General features: G+C 40.7%; 1 protein-coding gene across 7 annotated transcripts in view; it reads right to left on the bottom strand.

Moving 5' to 3' along the window:
- Positions 1–16,168, bottom strand: part of LOC129177354 (zinc finger protein 521) — a 147,916-nt gene that overhangs the window by 27,888 nt on the left and 103,860 nt on the right. For 5 of the 7 annotated variants that reach the window (XM_054768405.1, XM_054768406.1, XM_054768403.1 and 2 more), the window contains one exon: positions 9,766–9,897. In XM_054768405.1, coding sequence (XP_054624380.1) covers positions 9,766–9,897 — 132 coding nt within the window. Of the gene's footprint in view, positions 1–668; positions 7,036–9,765; positions 9,898–16,168 lie in introns of those variants that run through there. The other 2 variants (XM_054768400.1, XM_054768402.1) reach the window with 1 other exon arrangement.

Here is a 16,168-nt window from a genome sequence, read left to right as displayed (position 1 = left end):
TTCGTAAGAAGGCTTTAAGAACACATTTGTGCGTAAGAACGTTTCGTGAATGAGGCCCAATGTTTATCCCATATTATAAAAAAGATCATTGACAGAAGCCTTCACTCGTGCAAATTAGAGTTGGGTCTTGCTGCAAGGATTACGGCAAACAAGGCAGCATCATAATTGCATTTGCCTGAGAATATGTCAAATGGCAAGGAAAACGACTTAATTAAAAACAAATGAGGGTGCCATCCACAATGCAACATTGTTATGTGATATAATTGAAATGTAACAAACAATTGAGACGTTATCAGCCAAGCTACAATGGTCAAATCCGCGACACGAGCATCCAGACTGCATAACGTTTCGGGAATAATGATACTCCTTATTTAGCAGCACTGTGGGAACAACAAGCCAAAAAAATAAACAACCACAAAAATTGGCATGGCTTCAAGTGCAAAATATGGCCTCCATTAGTCTACATGGCTAATTATATTGACAATATAAATATTCATGGTGTTGCACGCACTACTTATTCATGCAGCCTCAAGACCGTATTCACCACCATATAAACACACTGCCACTTTAAACACACACACATATACACATGTATATATATATATATATATATATATATATATATATATATATATATATACATATATATGTGCTTTAATGAAGCCACAGTCCACACTGGTAGAGCCAAGGGGGATAACGGTGGTGTGGGTCTTGAGTGGATGTGCCTTGAATGCGTGGGTGTGTTTCAACGTTCTCCAAGGAACACTTCAAACATGCCGTTTGTTATCCCGGACCCCTGTGCTTTAAGGACGGCTGTCTCATCTCAAAGGGAGGAAAAAAAGTTATCATGTGGGAGCCTTCATTTGAATTTCTTACAGCTCAAAATAACTTTTCTTCTAATAAATGCACCGTGGAGCCACGTGGAGAGGAAGGAAGACACAGAGGCTCGGGACCGCGAGACGGTGGCTGGGGTTACGGTGGGCCCCCTTGGCGCGGCTCTCTGCAACAGGCCCAATTTGAACTCACCTGGGTGTATTAATTATGAGCGGCGTACGTCTGAGACAAACTCGTTGAGTGTCACACATGAACGTTTCTAGGCAGAGCAGACGCACTGTGGTGATGTTCTCAGACTGTTAATAGTGTCGCGACAGCTGTCCCACCATCACAGCCACATGCTAACCTGACGTGAAGTATTTTTTCAGTCTTTCTCCATGAACCAGGAAGTAGCTAGCTAGCTAACACATGAAAACTCACTATAATTCACTTTTCCTAGAGGATGTCATTTCTCGTTTTTGATGTGTGGGTCACGATGAAAACATTATCCCCTGCCTAACAATTAAAAATGGTACAGTCCCATCATCTTACATCATCTTACATGAACCAGGTATTGGCCTGCAAGTATCGGCACCGGCAAATAAGGTGATCCACAAGAAAGAGTGCTGACTATAAAAGTTATATCTTAACCCTTTAGGCACCAGACTTTTTTCAGTTTTGACATGACTAGTTCAAAAGGTGGTAGCTTGAAAATGGTTAGAGATTAAATGAGAAAAAAACATCAGTATGACCCAAAGTTTGTGATGGGAGTAAATTTACTCATCTAATGTGCATATTATAACGTCACCAGGCTCAGAATTTGTCAGATCCCTGTCACCACGATACCGGCTCATCAAAATGTCCGATCCACTTGTGATACTCTTCCTCGTCTCTCAATCAAACCCAGCCGTCATCATCGTCATTTACAGCGGGATCTTGAACACCACTGCTGCCTCGACGGCTATTATTACTGCTATTATTACATAGATAGATATAAAGTATCTATCTATCTATTATGCCTGTAAATATTGTCATTCATCCAGGTCACTGTATTCTCAGGTCATATCTATCGATTAGCAGTGTACTTTTTGCCGAGGAGTCTCTCCCACGGATCGTACCGCGTATTATTCAATTTACGTCTTATATGGCTTATTTACTCTTATTACATCTACTATATTGGGTAATGCGAGTGTAAAGCCATTTAAAGCCGCTATTACATTACACTGGTGAGACAATAGCCACCGCAGGAAGTACGCTGTCCAGAAAAAAGGAACTGCTAATGTATGAGTATATGTTATCTTATTTATGTTTAATATGTCTTATATGTTTAATATGTCTATATGTCTTATTTTCTCTGATTATATCAACTATATTGGGTAATACAAATGTAAAGGTGACTATATGGGTGTTATTGCATGTCTATAGGGCTCTAATAATGTTAAAAACAGTATTTAGAAGATCGTAAACAGGTTTTCTACGCCATAATTATGAAAATATTCCATTTATTAATATTGAATCCTACTTTGCAGAAATTCACTTATCGCAGTCGATTATTGGACCAGTTAGCTGTGATAAACGAGGGACGACTGGACTATTTACTGGACTTAATATGATTGACTATGATTATATTTTGTTAGTTGCCAAATACGATCCCTTGCCTGATAAAACTTAAACTCTTGTGCAAGAAGACCGTGCCCTGATGTTTCCAGTTTTGTTCCAGTTCGTCGTAGCAATAAGAAAAAAATTGTACATATTGTCTCCACAATGCCTCGGATGTGTTCTGCTGCGGAACAGCCTCTGCATTGTGATTAAGCGGATACAAACACATGTAGGCTAGAAGAATAAATAAATGAAAAGGAGAAAAGGGGAGATAGGTGGGGGTGGGGATCAACTTTGTTTCCCTCCTTGCACAAACAGCTTAGTATTGTGGTGCAGTGCAGCCTGCAGAGAGCACCAACCCTGCCAAAATAAAGATGAGCTGGGGCCTGTATAGAATAGGAGATGTCTGCCATGGGTGGCCCCTGAGAGCAAATCAGAAGGCTTAATATCCCCCACAGCGAGGAGACCTTGGCCCCCTCGCTCCCTTCAGCACTGACACCCTTGATGCCCAAGTAGACGGCCCACTAAATCTACAAAGTTGTTTTGCTCTCTCTTTACTCAGTAGGCGGACACACAGTTTGGACGTAGTACTACATTATAGATTACATTAATGCTGGAACATCTTATGACCCAAAGCAATCTACACCATTACAGCTAGCATTCATACTACAGTGATTTACAGTATTACAGGTATGGACGCAGCATATAAACTGCTAATTTGTCATTGCCGTTGTGCTGCTTGCTTTTTCGTGTTTGAAGGCCCCCTCTCCTTCTTGTGTGTGTCAAAATCCATTTTTATTTTTGCTGTATTGACTTCTTCCTCCTCTAGCCAGAGACATAATGAGGGCTTCCTGCAGCTGCACTGACCTGCTGTTGTACGGCATATGCAGACAAAAACACAGCTAAAGACAAAACAATCACAACTTTTTGTCTCTCAAAGTTACCATATAAAAAGTACTTTTAGTTTTTTTTTACTGTAATTTTAAGTTTTAAAATTGTTGTCAATCAGTTTTCACACTTTTTATAAAATAAATAATATAATAAATACAAACTTTTAACTAAATAAATGCTTTTTTCCAAACAGTGCGTGCCAGACAGCGGTGCAACACTACTAATTAACAGTGCAGAACAGTACACAGGTACACAGTACACAGTTAAACGGTTCTAAATAGCACATGTAACATAAGATAACAATAGCCTACCCTCTTCTGCATCAGAATTCAACAGCGTCCTAATTCCCTCGTTACACATGTTGTCGGCTCTCTCTCTCTTTTGGTGTAGTCTGTGTCCTCCATCTGGCAGTAGTCTTGACAGGCAAATCCATTGCCATCCATCCATCCATCCATCCATCCATCCATCCATCCATCCATCTTCTATGTCGCTTGTCCTCAAATCCATTGCCTTTAACTTGAAAGTGGCATCATATTCATTTCTTTTTGTATTTTCTACGATGGAGGCTTGGCACTTCCGGGGTGTCACTGCAAATGTGCACAACGCGTCTACATTCCGGTACAGTAGGTGGCAGTATGCACCTAAATGTTGGCCGCGACCCGTCATAAACAAAAAGAAGAAGACTGCATCTACGTTTGGGCGCCTATATTTCGGCAGATGGATAGAGAGCAACTTTATTCATCTCCAAGAGAACAAAACATCATTTTATGTTTTGTTTTATATGATAGCTTTATTTCTATTTATTGATGTATAGTATAAGTGAGTGGATATGATGTGTACGCCTGTGGTGCTAAGTACACTACCAGTCAAAAGTTTTAGAACACCTAAATTCCTCTGTAGGAAAAAAAATACTTTTTTTTAAGTGTTAAGATGGTCTGTCTCACTTCCATTGTTAATTGCCTTTGTCTTGCCATTTTTCTAGCAGCACATTACTTTCTGCAGTACTATACTGTTCAACTGATGCTCACGAGGGTGTAGTACCACAGTGTGTTCCAAACACTGCTTTAGGAGATGTCACAAGTTTAGAACATGACCACACCAAGCATCATGGGAAATGCAGTTTTTAGCCATAAATTTGCCACGCCGATGTATTAGCCGCAGGGTTCAAAGTTTGACAAAAAAGTAGCAGCTTATACACTGGGATTTACGCTATAATTATCCGTTATTAATGATAATTGATAGTTTTACATGCAGAAAACGATGAAAAATAGTTAAAAACATGAAAGGGACGGAACTTATTGTTGATGCAGACTTCCCATACATCAAATTCAATCACTTGCGACTTTCTTAAGCCCCATTGCAGGTTATTTAGCAGTTGTATTCAATAAAAAAATGCATGGACAGTGAGTCAACAGCACATAGGATGCTTTGTTTGGGGACGCAATTTCATGGAATGATAGACTACAAGGGAAATGGACTGGTTTGTTACGAGCAGTATTGTATGAAAACCGATACAGTGTACACCACAAATCAATAAAAACTGAATCATACGAAAACAGAGGTTTGACTGTAACAATTTGTAGCTGTCTTACATACATACAAATACAATACATACAAATACAATTACATGCATACAAATAGCAATAACAACTGGCGTATTTGTGTTTGTTTGTCCGTCCATTTGTTAGCTATCAGGCTACTTCCTGGTTAATGTTGAATGATGGCTCACATGGGCACAGGAATCTACCATTTGCATTCTGATGCTAGAGGTACAGCTTTATTGGGATTAAAACGATGAACACTGATAATAAATTCCAATAAACTCCCAAACTAATTAAACACAAGCATATTTGCCTCGTTGCCGTGAATTTGCAGAGCATCTCATAGTTTCTTTTTTTTTTTTTTAATTCCTACTTCATGCAGCGACATGAATAAAAAAAAGAGAAGAGGCGCACATACACACGTGCCACTTTCATCAGGCACACTTTCTTCTGTTTTGTTTGTCTTAAGCGCATATTCCCAATCACAATTTCCACAGCACACCCTGGCTGGCTGCTGCTCCTGAGGGTGCAGGCAGACACTTCTAGCTGCAGGCTCCCCCACTTCTGAAACCTGTCAAATGTGTCCTGGGAGAGTCAGCCTCCCTCTCATCATCCAGGGGCTTGTGGACCTCTCTCTCTCTCTTTCTCTCTCCATTTACTCTCCCTCCCCACTCTGGCTCTGTCTTCCTCCTCCTCTTTTTCTGCACTTTCATCTCACATCCAAACTTGCCGGTTGCAACCTTCTCAGCCTCCTCCAAGTTTGCGTCTCCTTTTCTCCTCTATTTTGTCTCCCCTGGTCTATATGACTTACTTTTAATCCGACTTTTCTGCCAGTCACTTTTAGGGTGAGATTTGTCCTCTTTTTGTCCCCTTTAGTCAGGAGTGTCAAAGACAAAGGACCTCCCACTGGGTGTTTTTGGTCACATGAGGTATTTCAAAATAAAACATGAACAGTGAGTGCCAGCTACGCTTTTAGGAATTCAGCCGCTATTGCTACAATGACAGTTTTTCCTTTATGATTGGACTACTCCAGCAGGCGTTATCTCTTAAATAATATTTACTAACATTCGTGAACTATAGCATGCAGTTAAAACAATTGGCAGTATGTATAATATAAAATGTTATAAATGTTAGATATTATAATTATGTTTTACTCTCACACATAAAGACGTGTGTACGTGCGTGCGTGGGTTTTCTCCGGGTACTCCGGTTTCCTCCCACATTCCAAAAACATGCATGTTAGGTTAATTGGCGACTCTAAATTGTCCATAGGTATGAATGTGAGTGTGAATGATTGTTTGTCTATATGTGCCCTGTCATTGGCTGGCAACGAGTCCAGTGTGTGTCCCGCCTCTCGCCCGAAGTCAGCTGGGATAGACTCCAGCATACCTCCGCAACCCTAATTAGGATAAGCAGCATAGAAAATGAATGAATGGATATAAGAGTGATAATAATAATATAATGAAAATGAAATATAAACAAAGAATATATACTGTACGTATATTATTGTAAATCATGTATTATTATTATTTCATAAGTGAATTTAAACATGCCTTTCATAAAAACAAACAAGGAGGTGTTGCCTGAGAAAAAGGATTACTTTTATGATATTAAAATTATCATTATTATTATTATTGTTACATTAAAAAGAAATAGGATTGTGCAGGCGTACCAAATATTGTGGAGGTGTGTGCTCATGACACCAAAACGCGTTAATCTTGGTATTTTTGCAAAATAACATTAAAAGGCAAATTTTGTGTGCTTGAATGTTGACATATTTACCTTTTTTTTTTTTTTTTTTTTTTTTTTACATTTAAGACGGATAAAATAATGTCACTTCAAGAACACTCCCTCTCTGAGCTACGCATGGAATACGTTGGTTTCTATATTGTTGTGGGGCATTTTTCTTTGATTTTCTGTTGTTGTCATATTTTTTTTTTTATATTATACCCGCTTGTTGTGTGACAGGCTTTTGCTCGAACACTCCAGCAGATGGTGTAAGCCTGTTCAAACTTCCAAAAGACGCCATTCGCCTTGTCACATTCTTCAAAATTATGTTCGTCACATTTCGTGGAGAACTGTTTTGATACTGTGCCTCAGATAAGGGAAAGTTTGGGACTGAAAGTGTATTACCGGAGGGTGCTTCTACCCCAAGCTGTCCCAACTATCTTTCCACCACTCATACTGGGATCTGCAATTGAAAACACATAGCAGAAGTTCGACCGTGGAAAAGCGTGCCAAGATAGCAGTAAGTAAATTAAAAAATTTTCACCAAGATACATTCTTCGAATCTTAGAATAATAATATGGGTTTTCATGCCAAATTTCAAGGCTAGCTAAACAGGGACTAATACTCATTCGTCCTGTATCTTGCAGTCTCTGCATAGGTCAGTGTCAATCACTGCCAGTCAAACAACATACCAGTTGTGGCTGATTTTTTTAATGTGTTTTTATATGAAATGCTCAATGAACTGCTTTGTCAACACGTAGAGGTAGCTCTGGGTTACGAAACTGATATAGTGCCAGCCAACAGTGCATATTCTGTAAATGTATACTGTATACATTTACAATGTATTAACAATATCAGCAAATGTTATTATTGTGTTATTATTGTGAATATTGTTAATATTTCTCTTTCTTCGCTTTGCTGTGTGTCCACTGCTACGTTTTGATGAGTATGGCTGCCATAAAGTGTTCCTTGGCGTGACGGCCAAGATGGCGGCGGTTCAGAAAACTCACTGGGGGTCGTTTGATAATCATAACTTCATTTCACTCGTATTTTGTAGTTGTTTACTGGAGGATGGGAGTAGTATGACAAAAAAAGTTTGATTAAGTGAATACTTTTAGTTTTTGTATTGCTTTTTTCAAACATTTTTTGATGTCATGAGCAATTTAAAAGGCAGGGTTTGGGGGTGTGGGACGAGTATTGCAGGTTAGTTCATGTGAGGATGGCGCATCCCAGACCACATGGACCATGAGGCCAATATTGTCTCATTTTCAATGCAAAACATGGAAAAAATTGACACTCACGAGTGCACAGACAGATTGAGGGAATGGGCTGCATTGATAATTTCACACATATTAATTGACATGTTAAAGATCCACCTACAGTACAAATGATCTTTCTCCACTTGATGGATGAACTTGCATTCAAGGACATCCGCCAGACAACCTCTCATATACTTCACTTTGGCTGTCCCTTACACCTCCAACAGAGGGAGGCCTGCTCTCCCTTTTTACCCATCTGTCTGTCTGCTCTGCAGCCACTGTCCTGAGGGTGTCTGCACCCCGCCCTCCACCTCCCAGTCTCCCTCCCTTTTGTGATCAATATGACCACGGAGGGAGAGCGGGGTGGTGAGGGGGGTGGTGGACCTGTCTGTCAAAGCTGATAGTGGAAAATGAAGGCTCAGATGAAGGAGGCATGCTCTGTATATTAAATGCCCACACGTCCCCGCGAGGGAGGGAAGGGGGGAGGGATAGGGATGTATCAATAGAGACATAAAGCTAAATATGCAAGTAAGAAAAAGGAGGATGAAGGGGAAAAAAGGCAAAATGGGAGCTAATGATGTTAATTGATGTATCAAGCGTGTTGCCCGGAAAGGCAAAGAGAAGGAAATGAGCTGAGAACTCCAAAGTGCAAAGAAGACTAAAGAGCTGAGGAGGGGAAAACTAGTGAAGAGCCCAAGTTAACGACTTTGCAGATTTCATTATGGAGATAGTTAACCCTGTTGACACTGAAGGAGGGCGCTATCCTCTCAAGAGGAGCGTGGTCCTTCCACCTCCATGCACGGAGACAGATGAGATCATTACAGCTATCAGCACCACTGCCATCCACAATTAGCACACGTCCTTTTCTCCCAACCCCCCACAAACACCACCACCTCCTCCTCTTCTTCTTCTTCTTCCACTCGCCTTGTGATGTCGTTCTCTCACCTTGTGACACTTCCTAAGGCCTTCATATTGGACTAAATAAGGAGCTGCATGCAGCAAACTCTTCCTGCTTTGACCTTTCCAAACTCATTTAGAGCCCATTTACATTTTAACGCTCACGGGCCACACAGCTTGGAGGTGCTTAGCGCGGAATGGAATTGCATCCGACTTGCTAAGCTGTCAACATGTTCGCTTGATCAAAGGTTTTCAAACTTTTTACCCCAAGTACTATCTCAAAAACACTTTGCTTTGCAAGTGCCACAGTTTTTGCTAACTCCACACGGTTTAGCTTCCAACATGTGGCTTGTACTTGCAGATAATTGGCTTGTGGCATATGAGACGTGTTAAACAATATTTCAGCCAAGGGGATTATATTTGAATTCAATGATGGGGAATCTTTGGTTAATACAATCATCCCTCGTTTATCGCGGTTAGCTGGTTGCAGGGCGCTATCCTCACTCCTTCCACCTCCATGCGTGGAGACAGATGAGATTCGAACCCAGATCTTCCCGATCTCCTGACTGTGTGGCCAACATTCTAACCACTAGGCCATCCCAACATCCGGCTGAAATAAAAGATATCTAGGACCAATACATAGATACTTTACTCATCTCCAAGAGAAATTCACATCTTATCTATTTATCGGTGGTCATGTAAAACCTTTAATAAAATCGGATCATGCACAATGCAAATTTATGAACCAGAATTACGTACTATAAAATTAATTAACCAATTAATCATGTTTAATATTTGGTTTTAATGAAATGTAAAAATGGTTGATGTTTTTTAAGTGTGCAGCAGCAGGGGGTACATCAAGTCGAATGTCTGAAGGGGTAAGCGACTGTAAAAAGTTTGGGAATCACTGCTGAATTATGATTATATGAAATTTGACCCTGGAATGGACTATATGGACTGTATATATTTCCATCATTTCTTGGGGTGAAATGTCATTTGAATTCCAAAAAAGTAGTCCAAATGTAAGATACACTTGCCTGTGAAGCAGACAGGACACTTAAAGGTTCCGCCCATTCCCTCAAAGCTGTGCTCAATCAGGTGACATTGAAGCTTGGCCGGCGAGTCGAAGGACTGACTGCACAGTTTGCACTCGTGGTTCAAGCCCTCCTCTGGAAGACAAAACAACAACTCAAACGTCAATAAGTGAACGATACAATACTCACAAAACAAACATTTTTCTTTTATCCATTTCCATTTTTTTTTACACAAACTGTCATGTAGTTAATTGTGATTTTCATGACATGACAGAAAATAATGTGTAGTTTACTTGATTTGGTGTAACTCTTTATCAGACAAGATACTATATTTGGTAATGTCAGTGTCACCGAAATTCACCAATGGCAAGCAGTCGGTTTCTGGTCTGTAATGCGATCCAATAATTGTCTGTGGCGCAAGTTTTTCAAAAAAGAAAATGATAAAGTAGTTCACCAGCTGAATGCTGAATTTGTTTGACCACCTATAAAAAATAAATACAAAAAACATATCTCATCAAATAACTTCTTATAGCTTCTGCGTTAAAGAAAATACAGTCCAATCATCCCTCCTTTACAACTTGGACCACATCTTAGCGCAGAAAAGCACACGTTCACCCATTTATCCTCTCTGCTTTGCCACATTGGAGCACATAAATTGGCGACTTGGCTTAAATCATTCAGACTGAGAACATGGCACATTCATTTTCAAGCGCACACACACACACAAATCTTGCTGAGTCAGACGTCTCCAGGAACTACCCATCTCCAGCATGTCAATAAAAGGCCTTCATCGTCTGCTGTGTGGCCAGACCAGTTCTCTATTAAACTCCTGCAGAGTCAGACGTCCGGTCAGCTCCTGCTAGAAGAAGGATGGATGCACTAGTGAGTCATCCGGAGGGTTTATCCAAGGTCTGGTGACGAACACATTCACCTCCACAGACATAAATACACCCATGCGTGCATCTTAGTGCACTCTTAGCCGCAACAAGCAGAGGCGCTGTTGATTCAGTCTGAACAAGTTTGCTGTCTAAGGAAGAACAACGACAGCTATAGCAAGTCCAAGCTTTGCTAACGCCTCAAGACAGCATTATTCTGCTCGTTACAACACTGGCATGGTAACAGGAGCTCAGAACATTCAGACAGCGATTCTCACATAAAAACTTATGTATTGAAAAAATAAATATAATATACAGTATATATGATATAATAAGAAATTATTATTCATATTAAACTCAGATAGAGTGAAGTTTTTGTGTTTTCTCCTACTCAAAACTATTTTGAATTTGTGAGGGAAGGCAAAGGAAGAAACCAAAATACATATTGGTGCAAATCTGAATAGAAGTTAAAAAGTACAAAAAAATATATAAAATTTTACTCGTCATCGTCCTTAATCTCTCAGCAAATAATGTATTCATCTTGATGACTTCATTTAGTCATAAACTTGAAATTAAATTAAAATTATTACAGAAATGCACAAAATAAATTATGATGATTTATTCATTTACATGCAAAAACAAAATTTATATTCATTCACAAACACTTCAAAAAAGCAATAATTAAAATCATAAATGCTCTATACGTACAATCCTTGAATTTTGTTCAACAAACGTATGAATTAATTAGTAGAGATAGTCAGTTCACGGGACGATACGCGAGATTGGGTCTACGAGATGAGATGATATTTTAACATCACTTAGAAAAGTACAATTAAAAAATAGATGATAATACATTTCAATCTACTAATTTAATTTCTACTACGTTACACTTTTCTGCACTCCGTGTGTACGCTAGCGTCCCCGCCTCCAAGCCACTGAGACGAAAGAGACTGTATAACAAAAGGGCTCACTCTGTTCATGCCATTGTCTATGGAACAAACACGCCAAGGTGCTGAGTGAATTCTCCTTCCTGCCTGTTTTGGAGGAAAGAAAAAGAGAACACGGCAATATACTGCACATGGCAATATATTAAAGCCGGCAAAATTATTGAGTTCATTTTCATTTATTGTGTGATTAATTAATTTTTTATTGTCCCATTCTTTTTCTGAATGAGAACTCTTGTCACGTTTTAATCTCGCGAGATCTTGTGATACAAGATCTTGTGACACCCCTACTAATTAGCCATTAGTAAACACTATAAAAAAATTGAAATACAGTTCTTAAAAAACCTATCAAACTATCATGCCACATGAGCAAAAGCGGGAAAAAAAGCAGATTCCTGTTCATGCAAGGCAAAAATAAGTCATTTTCAAACTGAATGGGGTTTTTCCTCTCGCTATGTGTTTTTGTGCAATCCCTCTACACTATGAATGTTAGCAGCCTATGTGTACGCCGAACACCTTCCACTAGACATTGTAACTTTACCAGATGAGCTAAACGTTTTCATTTATTTATAGGATGGCGTGTGCAGCATGAAATGACATGGGAAGTTAACAGGATACCCTTCTGCATGACTGTGTACAAAAAGGTAGGCCAATCACAGTTTAAAATGGTTGTAAAAGCGGTGTTTCCTGCAGCCCTGTGCATTTGACAGATGAGCTACTCAGCAGCCTAAATATAGGTCTGAGTGGAGCAGCCGGCATCAGCCAAAGAGGGGAGTGGTGGTGATGGGGAGGAGGATAGCTAGCGAGTTCATCCAGTCAGTTAGCACGAGCACGTTCGCCCTCTTTCATCATCATTCACTTGGCTTGTGTGTGCTGGGGAGTACACTGAGGTCAGGCGTGCTGCAGGGTTCACTCATCTATGCTGCTGCCATATGCGCAGCCCTCACTTGACCCCAGTGCACAACGTGCTCCCCTTGGACCTGCTTGACCTGCTTCATTATGCACAAAACTCTGCACCTGCCTGACTGACCTGCGAATGTTGTGTGTTTGTGAGCAGGTGCAGTGAGGCAAAAGTTGCAAGAATGCGCCATGTTTTTAAGATAAATGTTCAACCATTGTGGCTCATTGCTGTGAACTAATCCTGTGGAAAAATCTTTGTGAGCCCGTGTACCCTAGGCCCTTTCATTTGTAGCTTTTATTTTTAAAACAGGTTACGTAACTGTTGTTATGTAAAACAAAACAACAGCTAGCATTATAGCTAACATTACTACAGTATATGAGTACCAGTGGGGCCTCTAAAGGCCGGAATTTGACAAAAAATATGAGGAAAAGCGGTCTGAAATGTTGTCATGCATCATGTAAGACATCTCGCGCACGTGTATCACGTGCCTTGTCTTTTGTTTTTTATATCTACGTGGATTTCGTCTTAACTTCCTCACTGGACTGAAACCACTTCCTGTGTCCCTGCATGCCATAATGGTTACCGATAGTTCTGTGCACACCTCCAACCACGCCTCTCTTTGCACCGCGCAGACTCCGCATGCAGACCCAAGCCCACGGGGGTCCGTCAAACATCTTCTACTCTCCCTCCTTGCCCGATCTGTTCCAATGTCTCAGGAGTGTTGTGGGCTGCCACCACTCTGTCCCTGTGCACCTTTAAGAAAATCCATCAGATGATGACTGCTCCTGTTGACACCAGCCAAGTAAGCCCATCTGCATATCCACAGGGCCTCACCTTCCTGGGGCTCATGCTTTATGTATTTCACAGCTCCTTAAAACACAAACGCCTAATATCCCTCCCGTGAGGAGTGGCAGAGGAAATAGAAATAATAGTGTTTATTTCTCCTTGCTGTTCATTTTTTTAGTATCCATGCTGAAGTTCATGTGCTGTTGAAGGTTGTTTGGGGAGTTGCAGCTCACCACTGTCTGGCTGGCATGGTTTGCGTTGTGAATTCCGGAAGTGTAACTCTTGAAGTTAAATTTGTGGACTCAATAGACACGTCTTATTTTGCTTGGGAACGGATCGACTGACAGTGAGTAAAAAAGACTAAAGTAACTAATGATGTTCCAATTCATAATTATCACTTGTACATGCAGCGCAAATTAGTGAAATACCCTCATACGGTTCCATCAATGCACATCAGTGCGCCTCCACTCGACTGAGGTAATGCTACTGAAAGGCAGTTTGGATTTGACCTCATCAGGAAGCTGGATTTGTGAGAGTACTGGTTTAAATGTTGCAAAGTCATCTGGACAAGATACCAACTAGGATTGTACTGCATTTTAAGAAGGGTAACCCTGAACAGCATAACCAAAAGCCAAACCTTAAAACTGCTAACCTAAATCCTAACCCAAACACTCTTAACCTACCCAAAACTCTAACACCCCTAAATCTAAAAATGCTAATCAAAAATCTAACCCAAACCAATACGCCAACCCCCAACTAAAACCCTAATCCTAAAACCCTAAGCTTGACTTTTACTTTGTTTCTTATTATTGGGAGAGTGAACAATAGCCCGTAAAATATGTAGTCAATTGACGACAGCTTGTCAGTGGCTAAGCCTATCAATGTCAGCGTGTGTGATCACTCACGTTTCAATCTCATTCGACTTTCTGGCTTTTTTGTTTATACATTTTGCCTGGCTGGCGACATCTAGCTAGCTCGTTTTTGTCCCACGGGCGAGCTACAGGTAGCTATTACGTTATACGATACATCAATCATCATCACAACTTAGTTTCACTAACAATTTTACTCTTTTGTTATCATTCTAATACTTATGGCTTGTCTCCAAAACACTCATGTGTCGAAGTTGTTTAGTCTAAAGTCAGCTTTAGACAATGACGCTATCACGGGGTCTCCTACAGGTATCTCGTAAGCTAGCAGTAGCTCACCAGCTGATGTTGAGTAGTTGACCAAAGAATGTATTTGCTTCACCTCTCAGTATTTTTGTAAGTGTTCTATACAAAAATAAAATGCTTTAGACGTCACCAAAATTGGTTTCTTAACATGGGCAGTCACATCCATGCAGCCATGGTGACAGCTTTATCAGAAGGATATATTTTTATTCAAAGAATAATAGCCTTTTGGTGAATTCTGGCATATTGATAGAAATGTCTATTAATATGCATTGTCCCTATAAATACATTTAAAAAAATGAACGAAATGTTTTCTTGATGCTTTAAAATCTTCTCTGGACTTGCTTTAGCAAGCAAACACTAGGCTTCTACTTTTCGTTTCTTTGTTACTCTTTTTCATTCTCCAAGTTCCAGTCATTTTCCCAAACACCTCTCGATGTGTCAGCTTACTGTTTTAATGTCAGAATGGCTTGAAGCATTTGGCTTTAGGACTCAAGAACTTAATGGATTTATGCTAATCTCTGCTGTGCGATTCTCTGACACTTGGTCTGCTCGTGCGGCCAAAGCAGCTAAGCCAAATGATATTAAGGACATCAATCAAGGCACTCCTTTGCTGCAAGTAATGAGTAAACAAGGGAGAGGGAAAGTTGGGACTATTTAGTAGGCAGGGGTGTGTTGTTGTGGGGGCACCCAAGAAATTAAAAGTGGTTCGATCAAACAAAACAGGTCAATGCGATTCCAAAACACCCAACCTTTCCCATCCTGTTTATGAGCAATTCCACCTTTAGCTAGAGCTTACTTTCCGTTCTACCATCTGTCTCATAATTTCCTGCCTGATATAGGAGTTCTCAGTTAATAAGGCTGGAAGATTTGGGTTCTGTGCTGTATGTGCAAGCCTCTATGGGTTTGAATGGTAGCTCAGTCGACAGCTTCAGGCCTGTAAACAGTAGGTGGGTTTACTTCTCTCTTCTCTCTGCGGGAACTATCCATTAACAGATAATGGGGGGAAAATCAGAGTGATTAAGGCCCAGGGAATTATGGGTGAATACAAATTGACTCCACCACCGTGTGATGTGCTCTCTTGAGGTAGAAAACAACACTCATAGAAACAAACTAATTTCTGAAGTACTCCAAGGCCCATTAAGGCTCAGGGAATGCGTCGGATAGGGGGAAGGAAGATGGTGGGTGGGAGCGCAAAGGGATGGACCCCCTCAGGACCAAAGCTGATTGGAGAACCGGTGACGGTGGGGAACATTGCCAGTATCTATTTCCTGCCTGCACAGTTGGGGAAGAACAGAGGGAGTCATGTGCAAAATATTGGAATGAAAGTAGGAGATTAGACCGTGGTACCTTGAAGTTTCCCTCCATTTTATCAGTGAATGAATGTATCAGACAAATAGAACAGGAAATCAAAGCCATTAAAACAGAGAGTGGAAGCTCCACTGTTCTTGCTGGTGGGGAAGTGGCCATGTAAAAGAAATCTTTAGTGTGCATGCAGAAGAAGTAGAAGCAAAGTGCTCATGTCAGGGCGCCGGGTTCATTGCATGCCTGATGCTGTGTTCTCCAGAGGGGGAGGATGTCACCCTTGCACAGCCAGAGCAAAGAATTCGGGAGTAACACGTCTCTGGGAGAATGTCAGCTCTGATGCATGGCGGTGCGTTGGAGGTGCTAATCAGAGCAGAGCGGGGCTCCTGCTAGGATCAGCTCACTTCGGTTCACTAGCCCATAGCA

This window comes from Dunckerocampus dactyliophorus, chromosome 2, assembly GCF_027744805.1.
Source record: "Dunckerocampus dactyliophorus isolate RoL2022-P2 chromosome 2, RoL_Ddac_1.1, whole genome shotgun sequence".
Taxonomy (NCBI): Eukaryota; Metazoa; Chordata; class Actinopteri; order Syngnathiformes; family Syngnathidae; genus Dunckerocampus; species Dunckerocampus dactyliophorus.
The sequence above is the reverse complement of the archived record's forward strand: the minus strand, read 5'-3'. Positions and strand labels throughout refer to the sequence as shown.